The following is a 14,146-nucleotide window of genomic DNA, read 5'->3' as shown; positions in this document are numbered from 1 at the left end:
CAGGAATGCTTTCCTTTCATCTGAAGACATGCCACATAAAACCCTCACAAACCTTAGGAAACCAGGGCTAAAGGGAGAAAAGTATAGTTATACTAATTTGAAAGCTGACTGAAATGAAAAACACTATCACTACTTTGTAAGCCAGCAATAACCGCCCCCCAAAACAATATCCACAAAACAGCACTGACCAGAAACTCTTAGGTTAAGTATGAGATGAAATGACACAAACTACTTTAAAAATATCCTTCAAGACTCTCTTGGACTCAGAACTGAAACAATGATGGCGTATAGGAATCAAACATACAATAAAGTCAGCAAATCAGAAAAGCTCAAAATACACTTGCAGAACTTATCCAAATATGCCTAAATTATCAAAGTGGATCTGAAATAATTCATTCTTGTTACAGTGAAATAAACTACCACTATAGTAGACCAAAACATGGATGAATTTCATGATCATAATGTTAAACAAAAAGAAGACATACCTTAAAGAATATATATCTGCATGATTTCATTTATTAAAGTTCAAAAGCAAGCAAAATAAATCAACAGGAATAGTGACTGAATGACTAGAGAAGAATATGATAGAGAAGGGATTTCTGGAATTGTTTCTTATCCTGGGTGCCATTAATAGAAGTGTGTTTATTTTGTGAAAATTCTCCAGGCAACACATGCAACTTTTGTACTTCTGTTAACACTTCAATAAAACGTTTACTTTAAAAATGTTAGGTGAGCAATGTCATTTAGTTTTAAAAAATTCATAATATTCTCTCATTTACATTAGTTTGAAAGTTTTTTTTAAAAAGTACTATAAGACTTTGCAGTCTTAAAATGTCAGTGATATGAAAAAAATTAGTTGAGGAACTGTTCTAGATTTAAAAAGCTATCACAATAAAATGCAATTTCCTGGTACAGGAGGTACAGGGCTGATGGGAGTGCTATTGAGTACATTATTCAAATATGTATGATAGATCAGTTAAAAGTATAGCAGTACCATGAATTTGCTAGCTAACTGCATACATGGGAGAATATCCATATTCTCAGGAAATGTACACTGAAGTATTAAGGAGTGAAGAGACATGATATATGCAGCATATTCTCCAATGGTTCAGAAAAAAATAGTGCACCTGTGTGTCTATACATATGCACAGGTTTACTATGCGTATGCGTGTGTGTGTGTGTGTGTGTGTGTAAAGCAGAATATAAATACAGAAAAATCTTAAAGACAAGTGGGGAATTCTTTCAACTATTCTGTAAGTCTGAAATTATTTGAAAATAAAAGTTAATATAAAAAAATAAAGCCTAAAGGTTTACATTTTACCCAATTTTTAAAATAATGAACAATTAAAACAGGGCGAGAAAAGGAATCTTAACATTAGGCAAGATTCAACTGTATTTTTGTGTAAACTCATTCTTATTAATGGATATGCATCTTGGTGATGGTGAGTCTTAACTGCTTTTCTCACTTACTATATAAATATAATTCACTGAGTCAAAGTTCTTTAGAGATCATCTACCATATGATTTGGGGACATAAATAATTTTATTTTAGAAAATAACCAACGCATACCTATCACGTGTATAACCCAACTTAGGCTCAGTATAATTGATAATATCCTCTGCTGCCCAGGATGGTGACTGGTTTCCACAAAGAATCATTTGGACTTCTTCATGGCTGAAGGAACTTAATTTCTCCATTGGAAAAACTTTATTAAATCCATCTACATTACATACAAAGCAGACAAACAAAATGCACAATTCAGTTTCTAAATTATAATTTTAAAATACCAAATTTCAAATCAAATTATAAATAAATGTTTGAAAATATATATAAATTAAGATAGCTTGTCAAAACTGTGTTAGGATTAAAATATAAAAATCTCTGCTTAATTAATAATGTGAACAGAGAGAATACTCAGTCACTATGGTCAGTAAATAAATTCTAAAAATTTCCCATTGTGTCATACAAGACAACCAAAACTTTATTCCCATTTTCAAAACCAGTAAGTTTTGAAAACAGTCTAATATATTTTGCTTTAATCTTCAACCAGAACTTAATTCTAACATGGTTTAATTCATCCTGGTCCATGTAATGTGGAAAGAATGCAACCTTATGGCCACTAACAAATGAAGAAATGGAGCCAATGGTGGGTCCCCATTACTCGGAAGGAGCAAGCTGAGGGTATACTCCATCTTGCAAATGTTCCAACCTGTTCTAGATCCTTTGCAGGACCTAACTATCTGGAAGACAAAAACTAGAGGTCATATCTGCAGATTACCAGCAATTCTTGACCACAGACATGCCTTAATTTCAACTCTCTCAAAGTAAAAGGAGGGGGATTAAGCTAACGAGACTTAAAAATTACCTCTAAAGGCTTCCATCTGCTTCTGAATACCCGTATGCATACAAAAGTCAAACATCAAATCTACATATTCTTCTGCATTATCCATTGTTATCATCTGCAAAGGAAAATTAGCCAACATTATAGTTAATATCTAGGAAAATTTCAGTAGCGCCTAGTACAACTGGCCTCAGTAAAAGGATGATTCTGAAGTTAAAACTGTATCAAGCCTGGCCTGTGGGATTCAGCTGCTGAGTGTCAACCCATGTACCAGGTTGCCGGATCAATTCCCAATTAAGGCATATGACCAGGTTGCAGACTCAATACACAGCAGGTAGTGTGCAGAAGGCAGCCAACCGATGTTTCTCTTTCATCGATATTTCTATCTCTCCCTCTCCCTTCCTTTCTCTCTAAAATAAATACAGCCCAGCCAGTGTTGCTCAGTGGTTGAGTGTCGACCTATGAACCAGGAGATAATGGTTCGAGTCCAGGTTAGGGCACATGCCCAGTTGCAGGCTGATCCTGTGTAGGGCGTGCAGTAGGCAACTGATCAATGAATGATTCTCTTTCATCATTGATGTTTCTATCTCTCTCTCCCTCGCCCTTCCTCTCTGAAATCAATAAAAACGTGTTTGAAAAAAATAAGTAAAAACATATTCTCAGCTGGATTTTAAAAAAGTATCAAAAGCAAAATTTTTACCTCATCTTCACCACTTGGCTTGAGATCCACAGCTGTAAAACCATATATTCTTGAGGAAGGGCAAAACTGGAAATTTAAACTGGAAGGACAAATAAGGACTAGATTAACATGTGTCTACCGCTGGTATTTAATTTTTATAACACCGCTGCCAAAACCCTGAACCCCAACTTCTCAAGCAACATCACTGTACTTAGCTTAGATATTAAGTATATAGCACTCGTAAATGCAAACTCTGTACACAAAAACTATTAGGACAAACCTGTTCCCTAACCTGGCTTTGAAAAGACTGCATAAAACCACCACCTTTCCATATTTCATTTTCCGCATATGAAACAAAATGAATGAACTAAACATTTTTGCAGTGAATTGTGACATATTTATAAGATTTTTTAATTGTTTTTTTGCAGGAAGGACCTATTGCTTCACTGATGTTATTCATGCTGTGACACCCACCATTAAACCCTGAATATAAGGGAGGGAGGGAAAGACAGGGAGGAAGGGAGAAAAAGCAAGCCTTGTAGTCAACCCAAAATCATAGTAAAATATACCGAGGCTAGATTAATTATATATATACTAGAGGTCCAGTGCACGAAAATTCATGCACTGTGGGCAGGGGTCCCTCAGCCGGGCCTGACCCCTCTCACAGTCCAGGAGCCCTCAGGGGATGTCCTACCGATGTCTTCCCTCTGCGGGAAGCAACCGGGCCAATAAGGGGAAGGCACCACCCCCATCACCCAGCTGCTGCCGCGACTACCGGTCCTCACAGCCACTGTGGCTGCTGGCCTTGCTCAGCCCTCGCAGCAGCTGCAGCTTTGTCCAGAAGGATGTCTGCAAGATGTCTATCTGGTCTAATGAGCATATTACCCTTCTATTAGTATAGATATAAAATAATAGAATTTTATCAAAAGACCTGCAGCATGTGTTAGTTAACGCAGCCACTGGGGATAAGGCTTACTCACAAAGCAAGCTACTTTGAGCTTTGCCAAGTAGGCTATTTATTAATTAGCTAATAAATCTGTCAAAATATTTTTGGCTTTGGACTTTTTTCACAGAAGATACATTTATCACATTTGACAAATCAGATAATCTTTCAGAGGTCTATTGATATAGCAAATCGAAGGTTCAAATCAATAATCAATATTTCCTATAGCATATTATTGTTCTTAACAGGCTTACTCATATATTGCAAATTAGTGGGGACAAAAAAAAACAAAAGCTTTAGAACTTAGGTTGAAGAATGTTTATATAAAGCTTACCCTAAATCCTCTATACTAAGTGGAGGCCCAGATCCTGATGGATTTTTCAGCACTAATTCCTGTAATTTTGTGTTCTTCTCATCTTCTGAAAGAGCTTTGTTGCTTAAAATCTGGCGCCTCTTGATAGCAAGGTCTTTAATTTCTTTTAAAAATCTGGCTCTGTGTGGGTTAACGAGTTCAAAGTCTTCCCAAGTTAAAATTCCATTAAACCAAGCTGGAGGTTTGGGTTTGGGAGGATCCAGAATAAACTCTGATTTTGAATCCTCTTCAAAGCTTCCTACAGAGAGGGAATCATGACCTTCTTCTGTAGAAGCTTCAGACTGACTCTCAGTACAATGTAAGTCTCGATCACCTCGTGACTCATAAATGAGTTTACTGATATTGCTTTTAATGTCACCCATACACATAAGTTTAAAGAAAGGTTTGGAAATAGGTAAGTCCACAAGTCTGTTGTCTTGAATGCATTTGGCCAAGAAAATTCCAAGGAAATGAAAGAGTTTTGTGATCCTTTCAAGTTCATCACTATCTTGTGGAAATGGTGCCGTGAACAGTCCACATGATCTCTGCACATAGTATCCAGGAGGTTTCAACCCACCTCCAAGATCAACCTAATTTTTTAGAGGGAGAAATGTAAATAAAATTAAAGATCTATAAATAGTAAACATCTTCTATTTAGCTATCTAAAAGTATATACACATTTTATTAAATTATTTTTTGTGACTAAATATTATCCTTTAAAAACATTTAGTAACAGCAAGATTATTGAATAACTAAATCGCTCACCTGCCTGCCTGCCTGGTCACCCCCAACTGCCTCCCCTCTGTCGGCCTGGTTGGCCTGGTCGTTCCCGACTGACCCCAGCCGGCCTAGTCGACCCTCACAATCCCCCCTCCAGCCTGATCGCCCCACGCAGCCTGCTATTCATTCGTTTGGTCGTCTCTCACTAACCCCTTACCAGCCTGGTCATAGGCAGCCATCTTGTGAGGGTCAATTTGCATATTATAGCTTTATTATATACTAGAGGCCTGGTGCACAAAAATTTGTGCACTCAAGGGGGCGGGGAGGTCCCTCAGCCCGGCCTGTGCCCTCTAGCAGGCTGGGACCCCTCAGGAGATAACGACCTGCTGGTTTAGGCCTACTCCCGGGTGGCAGAGGGCAGGCCCAATCCCTAGGTGCAGCCCCTGGTTGGGCTCAGAGCAGGGCTGCTTGGGGAGTTGGGGCGCCACCCCGTCATGCACAGAGCAGGGCCAAGCAGGAGGTTAGGGCACTGCCCCCTGTCACTCACAGAGCAGGGCCCATCAGGGGGGTTGGGGCTCCGTACCCTGTCACACACAGAGCAGGGTCAATCAGGGGGTTAGGGAGCTTCCCCCCCGTCACGCACAGAGCAAGGCCCATCAGGGGATTGGGGAGCTCCCCCCTGTCACTCACAGAGTAGGGCCGATAGGGGAGTTGGGGCACTGCCCCCTGTCACACACAGAGCAGGGCGGATCAGGGGGTTGGGGCGCCACACCCTGTCACACACAGAGCCACAGGGCGATCAGGGGGTTGGGGTGCCTTGCCCTGTCACGAACAGAGCAGGGCAGATAGGGAGGTTGTGGCCCCGCCCCGCCACACACAGAGCCGCAGGGCAATCAGGGGGTTTGGGTGCTGCTCCGTCACGCTGATCCCCGTCCCAGAAGGCCTCGCGGCTCTGCTGATCCCAGTGCTGGGAGGCATATTACCCTTTTACCATATAGGACAGAGGCCTGGGGCACGGGTGGGGGCCGGCTGGTTTGCCCTGAAAGGTGTCCTGGATCAGGGTGGGGGTCCCACTTGGGTGCCTGGCCAGCCTGGGTGAGAGGCTGATGGCTGTTTGCAGCTGGTCACACCCAGCTCTGAGATCCCAGCTGGCTCAAAGCAGGTTTCTGGAGTTTGTTTAGCTTCTATATTTGTAACAATGTTTCAAACTGCAAGCTCAGAGGCCGGCAGTGGCAGGCGGGGAACGTTGGCTTCCTTTGTCACTGAAGGAAGCAAGCCTCCTGTTTGCTTTAAGCTGCCTGGCTGCCGGCCGCCATCTTGGCTGGCAGTTACTTTGCATATTGCCCTGATTAGCCAATGGGAAGGGTAGCGGAGGTATGGCTAATTACCATGTTTCTCTTTTATTAGATAGGATAGAATAAATAAAGGTTCAAAAACTGGCATATGTTCTAAAAGCATAACATATTTATAACACTTTCTAAAAGCAAAATCACAAATCAAATCAAAAAATGAAATAGCTGAACCGGTTTGTCTCAGTGGATAGAGCGTCGGCCTGCGGACTGAAGGGTCCCAGGTTCGATTCCGGTCAAGGGCATGTACCTTGGTTGCGGGTGCATCCCCGGTGGGGGGCGTGCAGGAGGCAGCTGATGGATCTTTCTCTCTCATCAATGTTTCTAACTCTCTATCCCTCTCCCTTCCTCTCTGTGAAAAACCAATAAAATATATTTAAAAAAAAAAGAATGAAGTAAATCTTACCTGGCGAGATTCATCATCTGGAAAGTTATCATCACAGAGCCAAGTTCCCAAGTCAGTTCTCTGGAATTCTGCTGCCACCAGAGCATAAAACTCTAATGTGGGTCCCAAGCCAGTTCCTTCCTCTCCTAAAAATTCAACCTAAAATATGAACCAAAAAAATAGGGAGAAGTGGGCTTAAATGATCCCATTCTTTCCAAAATTAGTCATTTCCAATCCAGTAATATACCTGTTTTATAGCAACAGTATAATATAAGCAACATGGAAGTTTTTTTCATGTTTATTATATACTATTACATTTAAATACTATGGTGAGCATTCATAAATTTACTTCTCTCAACAACTCTACAAAATAGATTGCAGTAATTTCTTTCTATTCCTGGGGGAATATGTTCCAATATCCCCAGTGGGTGCTTAAAACCATGAATAACACCAAACCCTATATATACTATACTTTTTTCTATATATAACCTATCTATGGAAAGTTTAATTTGTAAGCACAATAAGAGATTAAACAGTAATAAAACAATATACTATAATAATAGTTATGTGAATGTGTCTCTCTCAAGAGACAGTTTCTAAGTGACTAACAGACAGGTAGCCTATACAGCATGGATACACCAAACAACGGGATGATTCACAGACAGCATAATATTGCATCAAGTTCAGAATGAGGGCAATTTAAGTTATAAAATGTTTATTTCTGAAATTTTCCATTTGTTAATGTCGGACTGCTATTGATCGAGGGTAATTGAAACCATGGAAAGTGAAACCTTGGATATGGGTGGACTACTATATAATCTCCTTTTTATAATGAAGGAAACCAAATTTTAGATAAAGAGATTACTAGTAAATCATTTGCTCAAGGAAATGATGGTATACAGATTTGTATGTGTCTATCTAACACCAAAACCTAAACTTTTCCACTTATTTCTGACTTTAGGTAATCACTTGAAAGGTTTTATCCGTACTCTATCTGTTCAAAAATGCTTTAAGGCAGCCTTCAAAAATACACAGTGTAAAGTAAAACTAAATAAATAAGGTTAGAGGAATATAATGATAGAAAGTATAAGCCTTATATATTTTCTAGAGATATATTTGCTGGGATCAGTCTGTGATCCAAAAGATAAACCAGCAAATCTGTTGACAGGAGAGATATTTCTTCCATTATCCCTCATAAAAGAAATAATATGTATGTAACATATAATCAACAATGCCCACAATAGCATCTCTATTGTAAATGTATTGAACTTCATACTGCCATTTATTATAACATCTCTAAATATAGACCAATTTTATAGTACCAAGCACAATTTAAGTGAAACAATATTATAAAAGTGTGCTCCAAAAATAGAGATATCTATCTAATAGCATAGCTTAATATAAAGGTAACATTTAGGTATCAAAAAGAATCCTTTGTGAGTACTATTATTTGGTCCAGGTTTTGTTAATAAATAGATGAAGCAAGTCCCTATCTCAAGAGTGATGATCTCTGTTGCTCGTTAAATCACAAGATCCTGACCCCTAAGGTGAGCTGACATCCTCTTATGAAAGATGCTGTGCCAGAGGAGGCCTTTGGAGAAAGGAGAGAGAAATTCCTCTGTAATTCTATCCAACCAGAACAGACTGGCTGGTTCTGTTACCTCAAGAACTGATTTCCGGTCTGCATGTATTTGCATAACGTTCTCAGCCCATTCCATCAGCGATTCACCACGTGGAACTTTTACTCTCTCATGCTTGAGACGACCAACTCGAAACTCTCCAGGATCATCTCGCCTTACACTACTTGTGGTCCTTGTTCTTTCCACAGTGGCTTCACGTCGGTTTTGTAACCACACTATTGCTCTGAAATAGAAAAAAAATCTATGTAACTGCAACATACAGCAACAGTTGAATGTACAACTAAACCAGTACATAAAACTACAAACATTTCCTAACTCTCAGTCCATTGAGACCTTGCTTCCAAATGTGAACAGAAATCATATTACTCTAACTCAAATGCACTCTAATAAACTCTTATTTTAAAAAATGGTAGTCTGATTTAAAAACATTTTCTTTTTAATGCAGAGCAAACCTGTCTAGGGTGGGAGAAAGAATCTTAAGCTAAAAATAAGATGAAAGATCCATTGTCATGTGTGTTATGACTTTTTTGTCAATCACAGGCAACTCAGGTAAGTACTTTGGAGAATCAATTTCCTCATCTATAAAACAGAAATCATAAATAATGCCATTTATCGCACTAGCTCTGTAGTTCTGGGTGTACAAATGCTTTGTAAATGGTATAAAATGATGCAATTTAACTTATTAGGAAAACAACTTCATTTGAACTTATAACTTTTTACATCTACTTTGAATAAGACAGCTAGAAATTCCTACTCTCATGAAACTTTCATCTAGCACAGGAGAGAGAAAAACAAAAATATTTAAGTAAAATATGTATTATATTAGATGGCCAGAAGGCAAATATATTTCAATGCTACCAAAGCTATTTGCAAGCATTTAATTTGGTATTTCTGGGAATTTCAGCAACTAATAATTATATACGCTATTAAAGAACTGTATAGTAAATGCTACCTGACACAACACATTATGGTTGGCCCTCTGTATCCACGGATGCAGAACCCACAGATACAGAGTGCTAAGAGACTTGAGCACCCATGGATTTTAGTTTCCCCCGGGGTCCTGGAACCAATCTCCCATGGATACCAAGGGATGACGGTTTTCCCAACCCACACTATTCTAAGAGATCAATTCATACCACTCCAAGATAGTATAGATCCAACTAGAAACACAGTAACATTTAAATGTTGAAAACTCTTTTAAGAAAAAAAACAAGATAATATATTCCCTTAATTAGTCTTGATATAAAGTATATTAGTACATTCTGAGCTTACTTAACATTAAAAAAATATTCTGAAAATATAAAAGGATACACTTCTTACCTTGATGCACCAAATGCAGTACAGGTAAAATAAAGTTGTCTAGTGTCAAATGGTATTAGAAAAGGACACTTGCTGGTTAATTGTTCACACCAATCTGGCAGAGCCCCACTTGCCAATGCCAATGGTTCCTGCAAATTAACAAAAAACAATATCTTCAGGCAATTATTTAAAAAGACAAAAGGAAGTCAATTTTTCTTAAATATGTTTTTTATATTATTTATTTATTTATTCATTCATTCATTCATTCATTCATTTATTTATTTATTTTGGAGAGGAAGGGCACGAAATAGAGATAGAAACACAGGTGAGAGGGAAACACTGATTCATTCATTCATTCATTCATTCATTTATTTATTTATTTTGGAGAGGAAGGGCACGAAATAGAGATAGAAACACAGGTGAGAGGGAAACACTGATCACCTGTCTCCTGCATGTCCTCTACTGGGGATGGTGCCCGCAACCCAGGCAATGTGCCCTGACCAGGAAACGAACCAGTGATCTCTCCTTTCATAGGTGAACGCTCAACCACTGAACCATACCAACTGGGCAGGAGTCAATTCTTATGTGTAATTAAAGATATTAATGCAATAGACCATGTAACCCAAACCATTGGATCAGAGGGAAGGGAGAGATGGTAGGAAGTCTAGTAAAGGAATAAGAGGCAATACTTTGAAAGTCCAATGGTGACAGATTGAAGAGTTTAATAACTATCTGTTATTATTACCTCAATCTGCTGCAAAATTTTTGTTGTGATTTTTTTGCTAGTGAATTCATCTGGTGGGAAAGTAAACTGAGGCTGCTCATCACCTTCTGTAAAATCAATAAAATTAATAAAGTTAATAAAATATAAATGGACTTGCTTTTAAAAATGCCACAGGAATAAAACAAGGCTCTTACAAACCTTCTTGGGATATTCTTGAATAAGGGTCACTTGCAACTATATACAGAATACGCAGCAGCTGAAGGACATCTTCTACTCCACAAGAGTTCTGTCCATTCCCAGCTTTGGCCTGAGGTTGTTCTTTTGTCAAATTAAGAATATCACTACTTTGAAGAGTAGAAATGGCCCCCTGGTTTAAGCCAGACTTTGTTCCATGCTCACAAAAATCCTGAGGAAACAATCAGCAAAACTAGCTATTAATCATATTTTCAAAAAGCAATGTATCATCCCATTAGTATTACCTTGAAAAGTCTAGAATTTTTCAAAGAATTGCCTTCTTTATAAATAAAACCAGTATTACTAAAGTAGAAAATTAATGTGTTCTAAACCATTAAATTCCCAAATAAAACTACTAAAAAGCCAGTTAAAACTACACACTTAGATTACAATATCATAAACCATATCTGAAATTTTGGCATTGTCATATTGTTAATCCAACTTCTTTTTTTTAGTATGTTCCAATAAACCTCCCTTCCTTAAGAATTCTTAAAAGTTGCAAAACAAAGCACAAAGCCATTCCCAACCCAAACAGTGTTTTGATGCCAATATATACCTTATATGCAGCTATGAGCTGAGAACAATTTCTGTTTTTCCTAATACTTTTATTAGTGCCAGTTAATTTCCAGTGGCGCAGGAAAGCAGCATCTGCATTCTTCTGCAGGTAGGTTATCAAGTCATTCTTTGGTAATTCATCAGTGCCAAGGTACTGTTCCACATGCTCTATAGACCAACAACCCTACAATAGGAAAAACCAAATGTTGGCCTTTCCTGATTATAAAGTCTATGCTATTTCACATGCATTATCAAAGTTAACTTCAAGATCATGCATTTAACCTAATTTAAAGGATTCCATGTTACTAATTTTTCCCTCAAATGTTCAGTTAAACAGTGTTAGTTTTCTTTTTCTTTAAATAGCCAATAAGACCCATTTTCTAAAGTAACTTACCATTTTTTCATTTTCCTTTTCCTTGTCAGAATCCTTCATTTCTCTGTACATGATTCTAAACATGAAGATATTATTCAAGTTAATTCTTACAGCAAATGATTTGTGGTTATTTCCAGTAAGACTTCAGTTTTCAGAAAATATATGAATGCTGCCATATGCTTACATTAAACATTGAACTCAGGGAGAACTTATGAGAAAAAAATATTAATTTGTTAAATAGTGGAAAGTAACAAATCATATTCCTGAAAAAGAGTTATGGTTTATAAATTTAGCATTATTGCAGAGAAAACATACAATAAACCTGGAATATTTAAAAATATGAAGTAACATGTAACGCACTTGAGATAAAAATTGAATGCGGGGGAGGGGGTCGGAATTTGGCATGATGACCTTCTATTCTAACTCAAAGGACCTAGATTACTTTATTGGACATTAGATAAGATTATCAATGTTAAGAGAACAACAGAAAAATACACCAACAAAAGTAAAGTCAAATAAGAATTATATAATTACTTATTACTTATATAATACAAATATGTAGTAATATAACATAAAATATGTGTATATTAATGTTATAGTATAAAAATTTTAATATAAATAATAAATTACTATTATAGGTAATACTGAGTATTTTCTACATCATAGATTACTGAAACACTTTACATATATTAATTCATTGATTCCTCACAAACATTCTCATTTTATAAGATTAGGAAACTGAGGTATTAAAATGTTGTTAAACACACTGGCCCAAGTTCACTGATAATCATTTGTTGAATGAATGAATGAACAAAGATTGGTGGTAAACTTAACTCACAGCCCGCAGAACAAATAACAAATAACAAATATTTAGTATTTCATACACAATCCCAGTTAGAGGTCAACAATCTATTCTATATATATATATAAAAGCCTAGCATGTAAAGTGTCCCCTTGGGAGTTTGACCAACCGGGAGTTCACTCACTCACTATGACATAAGCTGGCCATAAGGGGGTGGCACGGAATGAAGGAAGGCCCTGGCCAGCAGCCAGCAGCCACTAGCAACCCTATCCATGCATGAATTTCGTGCACTGGGCCTCTAGTTATTACATAAGGCACTAGTTTTGATTATTTCAAAAGTTCCTTTCAGTTGTGAACCTTAACCTTTCCACATCAGGAATCAAAAATGATCTTATCTGTTCCTGTAAACCAACAGACCAAAACCAAATCTTTTCTGTTCCTATACATAGAACATAGAAATACAAAGCTTCTTGGCTTATATATTAAGAAAATATATACCTAAAAAATTAAATTAAAATCTCTTACGTGTATGTTGGCTCCCAAATACGTCTAAGTTTATCTGATTTCACATTGCCATTACAGGATAATTGAAGCAATTTTTGTACATAGTAAAAGATGGTTGATCTAAAATTGGTGAGGGGTAATTCAACCTCTCGAGTTGTTCCAAGACCTGTTACTTTCAAAGTGAGGGCTAATCGAGGTGATGGAGTACATTCTACTTCTTCCAAGAGTTCTGAATGAGGTGTTCCTAAAAATATGAGAAGACATGAAAATCAATTACAGTACAGTAAAACTCTGCACTAGACAACAAGGGCTATGTGAAATCTAAACCCTTCTGCCATATATATTGACTAACAATATCAGTTATTAAAGGCTCTCCTGGCCTCAACATTTTCTTTTTTTTCAAATAGGAATAATAGGTTACCTAAAGACAGAGAATACAGAGTAAAACTTATGCATATGAAACGAATCTCTCATTTTAATAGGAAATATGTTAACTATATGAATATTTTAAAGACATTTTACTTTTACAAATAAAAAAACTAAAATTATTGATATTTCTACATCCAGAGAAAAAATACATACTTTGGTTAATAGCCTTTTGCTTATACTGAATGAGTGGGCTGTGAGGATGGACACACACACACACACACACACACACACACACACAAGCACAAATAGTGCATTTGGTGGTATATTCTCTTTTTTACTAGGACAAGAATCATTCCCTCATATAATTAGATAAGAGTTTTCAAAAGTATTATATTCACTGTATGACATCCCATTGTATCTTTAGTCAAATCCTCTTCTGACTCTGACCCTCCTGACTCCCTCTTATTAGGACACTGGTGATTACACTGGACTCAACCAGATAATCCAGGCTAGTCTGCCCATTTCAAAATCTTTAAGCATATCTGCAAAATCTCTCTCATCACATTAGGGTAACATCTTCTCATATTCTGGAGGTTAGGATCTATATAATCTTTGGGGGGTCATTAGTGTATCTACTACATACAAAATAGAGTTGCAAGAAATAAAGTTGCCACTGAGGCTGACTGACTCCGGAGGATCTAACTGAAACCTCGATATAGCTTTTCAAAGAAAAAAATGAAAAGGAATAATACTTAGCAATTTTGATCCAGTACAAAATAAAATACAAAGTATCCATCTTTAAATGAAGCCTTGCTTTTAAAATTACGTAAGTACATCGCTTCTCGGCCTTTTGGCTAAGATCAAGTGTAGTATCTG

General features: G+C 37.3%; 1 protein-coding gene across 1 annotated transcript in view; it reads right to left on the bottom strand.

Moving 5' to 3' along the window:
* The window catches only part of HECTD1 (HECT domain containing E3 ubiquitin protein ligase 1), a 96,142-nt gene that overhangs the window by 1,150 nt on the left and 80,846 nt on the right, over positions 1-14,146 (bottom strand). The window contains exons 30-42 of the mRNA XM_015565487.1: positions 12,923-13,145; positions 11,617-11,671; positions 11,224-11,406; positions 10,632-10,839; positions 10,455-10,540; positions 9,731-9,858; positions 8,432-8,633; positions 6,792-6,929; positions 4,299-4,906; positions 3,043-3,121; positions 2,367-2,460; positions 1,571-1,721; positions 4-67 (exon numbers count right to left, since the gene is read on the bottom strand). Of these exons, the coding sequence (XP_015420973.1) occupies positions 4-67; positions 1,571-1,721; positions 2,367-2,460; positions 3,043-3,121; positions 4,299-4,906; positions 6,792-6,929; positions 8,432-8,633; positions 9,731-9,858; positions 10,455-10,540; positions 10,632-10,839; positions 11,224-11,406; positions 11,617-11,671; positions 12,923-13,145 (2,219 nt within the window). The remainder of the gene's footprint in view (positions 1-3; positions 68-1,570; positions 1,722-2,366; positions 2,461-3,042; positions 3,122-4,298; positions 4,907-6,791; positions 6,930-8,431; positions 8,634-9,730; positions 9,859-10,454; positions 10,541-10,631; positions 10,840-11,223; positions 11,407-11,616; positions 11,672-12,922; positions 13,146-14,146) is intronic.

This window comes from Myotis davidii, unplaced genomic scaffold (genome assembly GCF_000327345.1).
Source record: "Myotis davidii unplaced genomic scaffold, ASM32734v1 scaffold21, whole genome shotgun sequence".
NCBI lineage: Eukaryota > Metazoa > Chordata > Mammalia > Chiroptera > Vespertilionidae > Myotis > Myotis davidii.
This window is presented reverse-complemented; position numbering and strand designations above follow the sequence as displayed.